The sequence below is a fragment of the Oreochromis niloticus genome, linkage group LG7 (genome assembly GCF_001858045.2).
Source record: "Oreochromis niloticus isolate F11D_XX linkage group LG7, O_niloticus_UMD_NMBU, whole genome shotgun sequence".
In the NCBI taxonomy this organism is placed as follows: domain Eukaryota; kingdom Metazoa; phylum Chordata; class Actinopteri; order Cichliformes; family Cichlidae; genus Oreochromis; species Oreochromis niloticus.
Window position 1 is genome coordinate 2,162,391 of NC_031972.2, and position 10,947 is coordinate 2,173,337.

The following is a 10,947-nucleotide window of genomic DNA, read 5'->3' on the forward strand; positions in this document are numbered from 1 at the left end:
GAAAACGTTGACTAACTCAAAGAAAATTTCCGCGCCTCCCTGCCTGTCTGCAGAGGCAGTTTTGAATTAGGAGCGGCAAGATGGCAGCGGCAAACCCTGGCGGTTCTCCGGTAAGTGTATTGTGTTCTATCTTCTAGTTTGTCTTTTGAAACGTTAATTTTATTTAAATCAGTTGGTCACGTATAAAGTACACAGACGGGGTCTTGCTCAACTCGTCTGAGGCGTGTCTCACTAAGCGCTACATGCTAGCATCCTGCTACTGAGCTAACCTTTACATGCTGTGCTCTACAAAATAGGATACTCGGTACAAACCATACTCCGCAGATATTGATAGATAGACGAACACTGCAAATATAATGTGGGAAATGAGAATGGCATTTGGTGAAGGGATAAAATACACCATGAATAAAACCATAGAGTGAATGGCTGCATGGTTGCAGAACGGCCTGATTTAATGACTAGAATGGGGAAGAGTGAGGTGAAGTGAACCAAAGCCACAAAACACGGTCAGACAAGGCGGGAATAGGGCAGTGATATGTCCGTCAGTATGAAGTTGGTGTGTGCTTTGGTGAACAAAAAACTCGAGACCGGTGGCAGGAAGATGGGAGACTCGTGTTTCACTGGAATAGTGGTGAATTAAAACATCCTTTGTTGGGGAAATTTAGGTGTAAATGCAGCCATACAGGCGAGACAGAGGCAGACCAGGAAGTGCAGAAAGCAAGGCAAACATTAGAAATATTAAAACGCAAATATAGGATTAATATAACATACAATTAGGAAAATTTAGGAGCACAATGTAAATTATATTGTAAAGTCATTAAAACAGCACAACCTGATTAAAAGGAACATGTACTTGGGTAGGATGATGAAAATAATAATAATATTAAAAAACATGTACAATATGGGCATGTATACTTGTACCCAGAATTTAACAACTATAAAGTTGTAGCATGCCAGTACCTTACCCCATCCATTATATCCACACTTTCAGAAAAGGATATGGTCAATATCTTTACAAATACTATCTAAACTTAAACAGATAGCATAAGTTAAAAATAAGACTTTGAGGGTAAAGAAATGCGCAATGACAAACAAGCCAATTATTACATCTCCATCAAAGACATTGAGAGACCATCTTGATTGAATGTAACTTCGCTCCACACAAGTTTTATGGTAGACATATTCATATTGGTATCTAATAAATGATTAATTCTTAGATTTTATCGAACATTAATTTATAAATTTTTTCTGTCTGTATGTGTTTGTTTCAGATTATGCAAAATGAAATTATTCAGTCAGCAAGACACTTACTGCAGTTGCTGACATCATCCAACTGAACTGCTGCTGTGATGAATCAGAATACAGGTTTACTTTAGCAAGACTTATGACTTAATGCTACATGTAACTAAATTGATATATACATATATATATATGTGTGTATATATATATACATATACATATATATTTATTCATTTGTCCAATATTGTCTCTATATGATTTTGTTTTTGCAACATCTTGCAGAGAACAGAGTCAAGGTGGCCAGGGTACCAGCTCGGTCAACCTGAAAGACCATCCGTTCAGCAAGAAATGACCAGGTGAAAAAGTCGTAAACTAAATGTTAAGGGATTTTGTAATTTTATGATGTTTTTCCTTTTTGATACATCTTCCTTTTAATGTTTCATTTATTCAGTTCTCCTTATATTGCTCCATTTACTCATTTACTCATATGCTCCTGTTAAGAAAGGCTTGAAAAGCACACAGTGTTCACATATCTTTATGTTTTGTCTTTGCTTCTGCTCACACACATACACATGAGCCCTGCAGTATTCGCTGACTCCTGTGAAAGTCTCTTGCAGACACCCTGGGAAACAGGACCCAAACTGGCTTCTGTTTTCCTCGAGATAGAAACTGCACACACACACACACATATACACTGTGTCCCATACATGCCCAGATTGTCTGTTACAGCCTGATAAAACAGGGAATGCTACGATGTATAAATAAAGCTGACTACAAAGCCTCGGGGTGAGTATCACTCGATCACTCACCCGTGCGCACGTAGTTCTCTGAACAAAACTCTGACTGTTTCTGTATTCTTTCAATGTTTAAAAATGTCTTGCCACTGACATTTAATTGGTCCTTCGAGCCGGATAGTTTATTGATATTATTGTATCATCTAACTATTCACAGACGGAGCCACCAGATCCTGACGTCGTGACTACCTGCACTGCAACCACCGTTTCTAGCGAAGCGAGGAAAAGCCCAGAGTCGTACATTCGCTACTGGCCAGTGTCTTATACAGGTCCACGACGCCAGGTTCTCGGTGACGCCGGGAAAAGAACACAGCGCAACATTGAAGGTGAATATAAAGCAGCCAGAAACACTTTGCGTTGAATAATCGATTTTAGTTTGACACTGCTCAAAGTAAGGAAAAGGACAGACGTGTCCTATGTAATATGCTCGCCCGTGTAAGACGAAACAACCTGCCCTGTGGGGGCCCCGTTTCGCAACATAAGTAAGGGTTGGTAGCCAGTATATCTCACGCTCGCCTGCGTAAGACGGCTTAGTCCGCAGCATAATCCGCAGCATAAAAACAAAAGGTTGGTAGCCACGCTCGCCTGTGTAAGACGGATTCAAAATAAAGGTTGGTAGCCAGAGAAGCGAGAGTGTCAAATAAAAATAGGATTTTCTCTAAGCGCGCTAACTGTTTGCTGAATGTTTGTTGAGGAGTAAGTGCTTCATTGAATAGGAGCTCTAGGCTCCTGCACTACTCCTACTGTTTTCCTGTGAGTACTGGATGGTGAGAAAGAGAAAAGGTTGCGCTTCAACGCGTAAAATTAAGTCCGCCCTGAATTTAGTTCAGGGTAGAAGGCTGACTTAATAACCTCCTCTGACTCTAGTACCAGAACGTCTCACAGTGTGTGTGTTGGCAGTATTAATAAATACATAAATCAATTAAGTGGTTCTATTGAAATAAAATAGAAGGCAGTATTAATAAATACATAAAGTGGTTCTATTGAAATAAAATAGAAGGCAGTATTAATAAATACATAAAGTGGTTCTATTGAAATAAAATATAACATATAAGCATTGCATCAATTAAACAAAATTAGAAATGGGCAATAAATCCACAAAACCTGAATTAACACCTGACGAATTGTGGATGGAGAAAAAGCACCCAGGTGCAGGTAGAATAAGTGCAAATAGATGGAGAGACCCAGAAAAACCTACTTGCACAACCTGGACGGGAATGGCAACCCCGCCCCAGTACAGGAACTACACAAATGCCTGCAGAAAGAGATAGAACAAACTAGTGGTAAGGAAAAGGATTTAAGAATGTCTGAATACGTAAAATTTTCATGCCCTGGCAGGAGGAGAGCAAAAGGCGTGGGGATAAGAGAAAAGTGAAGCAAAACAAACAGAGTGAAAAGCCACCCACTGAAATAGTAAACCCCCCTCCTTATCAGCCGCCTCCTCCTGCCTCAGCCCCACCAGATAGTGAGCAGCAGCCTCAACCTTGTCCTCCAATCTCAAAAAACCCCTTTGTGAAATCACAAGACCCCTATGCTGCAGCTAGGCAACAGCTTAATTCAACCACACATATAAACCCACCTACTTCCGGGTTTCCGCCACCGCTGTTCCACCCACACTGGGTCAATTTCCTTTAATCCAGGTACCAAATCCCAATTACGGCCGAGCCACTGGCCCTGCGGGTGAAGACGGTGTGATCCCCAGAGACCAGTTGACATTTACATATACATATCAGCCGTGGACAGCTGAGGATCGTAAAAATGTGTTAAAAGATGTCCCTCCTTTAAACGAGGGGCACCACCAGTGGAGGAATGCGGTAGACATAATACGCTCTGATTGGCACCTGAATGGCAGAGAAATGCTGCAAGTGCTCCAGGACCTGTTGGGCCTGAAGTTGGCCCGGGTCCGGGGCAACTTCACGGGCAACAGACCGGACGGAGAACCTTTAAGAGGCGATGAATTAGTCCAAGCATTGAACCCAGTATATGATAGAATAAAACCGAGCTAGCACCAAGACAGATTATGGTAAAATAGGGATACAAAACAAAAAGAGGATGAGTCCGCCTCTGACTTCCTGGACAGGTTGCGTCCAGTGTTTAGACAAAACTCAGGTCTAGAATATGATGAGAGCCCCAATACACCTTTCGAACAACAATTAAAAAATGCGTTTCTAAAAGGTCTCCTCCCAAAGGTCCGCGCTCACGTAGATAAACATTGGGTCACTCAAAACACCGGGAGCTTAGCTGATGCTCTACAGCATGCAGAGCACGCAGTAAAAGTGCAGAAAAATAAAGCAGCTCAAACCGGAGTTTTTGTAGTCACAACAGAGGGAGACCTCGTTGCTTATGCAGGAAAAATCCACAGCAGCAAAAAGGGAAAGGTCGGAGACAACACACGGGCGATAAGGGAGGGGACAGACGGTGCTATAATTGCGACAGAGAAGGTCATTTTGCTAGAGATTGTAGGAGCAAGCCTAGGGATCGCAGAGATAGGCGTGACCGCTGCCGCGGAGAAGCAGGGACAGAGACAGATATGACTGCTCAAACAGACGAGATAGGCAGGACAGCGAAGAGGAGGATAACAGTAGAGAAAGGTGACTAGATTCTCACACCAAAGCTCAGAGCAACAACAGCAGGGACAGTACAGAAATTTTCAACATACATCAGCTGCTGTTGGGCTCTGAGCACAAACCAGAAGTAACAATTCACATAAATGGCAAACCATACCTCATGTTATGTGATACGGGAGCCTGCATGACTGTGTTAAAGAAGAACCGCCGCGAACGCATTTCTCAAAAGACGCTCGCGTTGTAACCTCTGCCTCAGGGCATACTACAACACAGTTCCTAACCCAAAAACTAGATTTCCTGCACTCAGATAGCAACAGATGCTGCAAGTTGCAATGCATTGTTGATTCCAGCTGCCCTGTAAATTTATTAGGCGAGATGGTTTAATGAAACTAAAAATAGGTGTGGTGCCTGAGAGTAATGGCATGAGAGCAGAGCTTATGCTCTCTGAAACCCATGAACTAGCATGTCATTCAGACGGTGAGCCACACTATTACTGGACTTTAGACCTGCCACCAGTGCCGCAGCTTGTGACCGCAGCTGAGCGCTATCTACCCAGCTCATCATCCACCATGCCATTTAATGAGCTGCACAACACCATACGTTTTAAACAAACACCAGGCCCTGACTCGGAGTATGACACACAAATCCATCGTTTAGGACCTCAAAAGTTAACACTGCAACATCTCTACGTCACAAAAAGTGGAAACGCAGTATGTTCAGTGATACAGCCCCCTAAGGTCAGAGAGTTAAATCGAATGCCTATTTCACATGTTTCTGTAGCGAAAAGCCCAGAAACTCAATGGAGGGACCTGGGCACTATCCTTAAACGAGTACAAAACGATCATTACGAGAAAACTAAAGAAACACACGAAGGCTGGCTCCAGGGCCGCAGAACCGGTTGTATGAGATACACTCTAGGATGGGTGCTAAACACACAGCCCAGCACCCACCTGGATACCTCCCCGGACACATGCTATGTGATCGAGGAGGCTGAATGATTTATCTTGACACCCGTCGAGAACGCAGAACTAAAAATGTTTCCATCATCATTATGGTCAAACGGACCCACAGACGTAGGCCTGATAAAAAATGCAGACCCAGTAAAGGTAAAAGTCATCTCAAAACACAGACCAATGAAACCACAATACCCACTCTCTGCAGAAGCTAGAGACGGCATACGCCCAGTAATAGCAGACATGGTAAAAGCAGGAATTCTGATTAAAACAACAAAAACGACATGTAACACGCCAATATTTCCAGTGAAAAAAGCAAATACAGGAAAATATAGGCTGGTACATGATTTAAGAGCAATAAACGACATCACTGAACAGATACCACCAACAGTGGCAAATCCACACACACTTTTGAATCACGTGTCACCACGAGAACAGTGGTTTTCAGTGATTGACCTGTCAAACGCCTTTTTCTCAGTACCACTACACCCCGAGTCACGTGGGCTGTTCGGTTTTACATTTGATGGCCAAAGATACACTTACACACGACTGCCACAGGGTTTCCAAAACAGCCCCACCCTATACGCTGAGGCCCTGAAACAGTCAATGTCCTCCTGCACTCTGCCTGCTCCAGGACAGTTCCTACTTTACGTAGATGACATCCTGGTAACCGGAAACACGCAGGACGACTGCAGGACAAACACTCTAGTGGTGCTGAGACACCTCGCAGAACAAGGACACAAAGTCTCTCAACATAAACTGCAACTATGGCAACCTAAGGTCGTATACCTAGGCCATGAACTAACAGGACAGGGTCGAAGGTTACTTAACAGTAGGAAAACTGCAGTACAAACTGCCCCAAAACCACTAACAAAACAGCAAATGATGAGTTTCCTCGGCCTCTGCAATTATTGCAGAAGTTGGATTCCAGAGTTCGCCCTCAGGGCTCAACCCCTGCAAGACCTTATCTATGGCAAAGATATGGCCCTAACAGATAAACTGACCTGGACTGCTGAAGCTGAAACTGCCTTCGCCAATTTAAAACTGGCTTTACAAACGAGCATGGTTCTAGCATTACCAGACTATGATAAACCCTTCTACTTATATGTAGATGGAGGCGCTGGATATATGAAAGCTGTGCTAACCCAAGCTTTTGGAGATAAACAACGTCCACTTGCATTTTATTCCTGTAAATTAGACTCAGTGGCTCGGGCCTACCAACCTGTGTACAAGCCTGTGCAGCAGCAGCAGAAGCAGTAAAGAAGTCAGCAGATATCATTCTCGGCCACCCGTTAATAGTTAAGGTCCCGCACGCAGTGACCTCAATTCTATTACAAGCAAACTTATCATATTTGACACATGCCAGACAGCTGTCGTATGTAGGAATATTGTTGTCACAGTCACACATCAATATAGAGAAATGTGGTCAGCTAAATCCAAGCACCCTGCTACCTGTAGAAACAGATGGTGACACACACAGCTGCTTACACACACTCGATGAGGAAACAAAACCAAGGGCAGATATATACAGTTCACCACAAACAACCTTTGCAGATATTTTTGTTGATGGCTCTGCCAGCAAAGACAGCACTGGGAAAAACTGTGTGGGTTATGCAGTAACCACAGTCGACACTGTCATAGAGGCAAGGCCTCTCACATCTGCAAATTCGGCACAAAGTGCAGAATTAACAGCAGTTATTCGTGCTTGCGAATTGCATAAAGATAAAGATGTCAATATACACACAGACAGTCAATATGTCTTTGCTGCAGTTCACCATTTCGCAAAATATGGCAAAACAGAGGTATGATAACCTCTACAGGAGCACCAGTCCAACATGGCAGTCTCCTTAAAAAGCTACTACAGGTAATCACATTACCTAGGAAACTAGCACTATGCAAATGTGCTGCCCATCAAACAGATGACTCTTACATCACTAAGGGTAATAACTTTGCAGACAACGCAGCAAAGGAGGCTGCACAACAAAAACCAAATGTTTTTACTTTAACCTCATGCTCTCTGATACCACTAGAGGTCCTCAAAGACGAACAAAAGGCGGCTCCACAAAATGAAAAATCCTCGTGGTTAAAAGATGGCGCAATTCTAAAAGATGATATCATGACATGTAATGGGAAACCTATTCTACCTAAATCCCTACATAAAACAGCAGCATTAGTGACACATGGGAATACACACGTGTCGCCAGCATCAATGGTAGATATTCTTTCTAAACAATTCTACTCGAAAAACTTTGAAAACTCAGCTAAAGCATATATTAGAACATGCATGATATGCCAAAAACATAATGCACAGGGAAATTTAAGGCCAAAGAGAGGCCAATTCCCAACACCGCCACATCCGTTTCACACAATACACATAGATTTCATCCAATTACATAAGCACCAACAAGTAGAATATGCACTAGTAATCATAGACGTATTCTCAAGGTGGCCAGAAATCTACCCGGTAAAGAAAAATGATGCAATCTCAGTAGCAAAATGTTTGTGTAATCATTTTATTCCAACCTATGGAATACCAAGCCTAATAAGATCTGACAATGGCACACATTTTGTAAATGAGGTAATATCAAAAGTCTCTGAAGCACTGGGCTTCAGTATAAAGCATCACTGTTCATACCACCCACAGAGTGCAGGATTGGTTGAAAGAACAAACGGCACTATAAAACAAAGACTAAGGAAATGCATGGCGGAAACGGGTCGCCCTGGCCTGAATGTGTGGGTCTAGTAAAATGTGGATGAGACTGACACAAGGCTCACAGAAACTGACACCCTTTGAAATAGTACACGGGCGACCCTTTCCTCTACCCATTACAAGTGAACCGATAGACAAATCCATAAGAGAAACAACACTAGCAGAATGGATGACAAAACTGTTAGAAAACAAAGAAATAGTTTTGAACAATCAACTGCCAGATGATTCTCCTCCAGTCTCTTCCAGGTTGAAACCAGGAGATTGGATCCTGATAAAAGTGCTCCAGAGGAAAAACTGGAGCTCCCCGAGGTGGGAAGGACCCTACCAAGTCCTCCTGGCCACACCAACAGCCTGCAAAATTGCTGAACGACCTTCCTGGATTCATCAGAGCCACTGTAAAAAAGTGAGTGACAGCCCATAAACACTGAGACGCCAGCACCCCTGCCTGTTAGTGATCTGGGAGGTGGAGAGAGGGCTGTTTGGGTAAATCCCGCCCTTGTTCTTCTCGCCCCTAGTCTACTCACTCACAGGACCAGGTGTGTTCGGTCATCATGAAGACCATACTCGTTCTAATGGCCAGTGTCACAATTCTGTTGGGACTGCTGTTACTGATTCCACAAGAAGAACGACAGCACCACCTGGAGACAAGACTGACACATGACACAATACATCCAGACGACATGACGCAAGATCACAACCACCCATGGATGAACAATGCCTGGTACCGTTATGTGTACAACTCCACAAGAGACAAAAACTGTTACATCTGTTCACACATGCCTCTCACTGCAAAACACTTGACCCTGTACGGCACACCCGCACCACTAAATGAAGGACTGTGCATATATGGGAAAGCTGCCCGCGGACATTGTAATAACCAAACAATGAGAAAATTGGAGAAGTGGATATGTCTGGGAGACCCTAACGTCCAGAACATCAACGTGACCGCAACAGTAGGACAAGAAGACCCGACCTATCTGATGGACCTATGCACTAATATCACCAACACGTCAGAGCCTAACAGGTACACGTACGCCTGTGAGGACAAACACTGGGTGAATATGTCACTCAGCACCCCAAACATCACTGTGCTGGCTGTGGTGACCACGTACACTTTTCCCTTATGTGTCATGTTTGTCAACATCACCAAAGGAGCAACTCACTACAGCCTATCTGGCACATGCCAATATACCCTGACAGTACCAACTCGTACAAAGAAGCTCTACTGGGTCGAGGGGACCGGCTGGTGGTGTCAAGGATATGCCAACCAACCCCAAACATACCTAGCCGTGCCTGAAAACTACGAAGGACAATGTGTGCCCCTGATGCTAAGTGATCACACCTTCGTGATAACAGCAGGAGCAGCCCGTGCGCGGACACGCCGGAGACGAACAATACAACACACGACCCAATTTGGGGCTCTGACGTCCCAAAGGAATTCAAGCTTTGGACCACAGGACAAAAGGTCGCCCATGCCCTTTTCCCAGGGTAGGAGTCGGAAAGCACGCCCTTAGAATTGAAACTCTGAACTACCGTTTTGGACTGTTCCTGAATGCATCCTGTAGAGTGAATAACGCACAGAATGAAGAAATCGACGCCTTGCGCCTTAGTACAATGCAACACCGTGTGGCGTTAGACATGGTTTTGGCCGAGAAAGGCGGCCTTTGTGTGTTGTTCAATACAACCTGCTGCACCTACGTCCCTAATAATGTGCATTCCACCGACATGTCTGATGCACTGAACACGCTACGTGAGCTCAGACGAGTACAGCAGCAAGATTACACACACAACACCGAGGACTGGCTCACGTGGCTGTTTAGCGGGTCATGGAAGTCATTGCTCACTAAAGGACTAACATTCGTTGGAATGCTCCTTATGTTACTTTGCTTATTTTCCACATGTGTACTGCCTTGTATTCGGAGTATGATAAGCAAAATGTTTACTGTACGAGTGCAAGCTTACATTGCATTATCTCAAGTTGAACAAGCACAAGAAGAGGTACAAGTTGAAGAAGATGATTTCTAAGCACTAAACTGTGTAAACCCACTAAAGTTGATCATGTACGTTTTCACAAAATGATACTCTAGTTGAAAATGCTTCTGCAAGTGACTAGTAGTTGAAGTACATAAATATATATGAACAACAGCAGGGAATGTTAAGGGATTTTGTAATTTTATGATGTTTTTCCTTTTTGATACATCTTCCTTTTAATGTTTCATTTATTCAGTTCTCCTTATATTGCTCCATTTACTCATTTACTCATATGCTCCTGTTAAGAAAGGCTTGAAAAGCACACAGTGTTCACATATCTTTATGTTTTGTCTTTGCTTCTGCTCACACACATACACATGAGCCCTGCAGTATTCGCTGACTCCTGTGAAAGTCTCTTGCAGACACCCTGGGAAACAGGACCCAAACTGGCTTCTGTTTTCCTCGAGATAGAAACTGCACACACACACACACATATACACTGTGTCCCATACATGCCCAGATTGTCTGTTACAGCCTGATAAAACAGGGAATGCTACGATGTATAAATAAAGCTGACTACAAAGCCTCGGGGTGAGTATCACTCGATCACTCACCCGTGCGCACGTAGTTCTCTGAACAAAACTCTGACTGTTTCTGTATTCTTTCAATGTTTAAAAATGTCTTGCCACTGACACTAAACATTCTGCATGAGC

The 10,947-nt window shown here is 43.5% G+C and overlaps 1 protein-coding gene across 1 annotated transcript; it reads left to right on the top strand.

The window, feature by feature from the left end:
• The first annotated feature begins 2,334 nt into the window (after positions 1-2,334).
• On the top strand, positions 2,335-9,777 carry LOC109202978 (uncharacterized). Its single transcript, XM_019361987.1, has 2 exons — positions 2,335-2,359; positions 8,500-9,777. Exon 2 carries the CDS (start codon positions 8,815-8,817, stop codon positions 9,775-9,777), a length of 963 nt encoding a protein of 320 aa, XP_019217532.1. The 5' UTR covers positions 2,335-2,359; positions 8,500-8,814.
• The last annotated feature ends 1,170 nt before the right edge of the window (positions 9,778-10,947 follow it).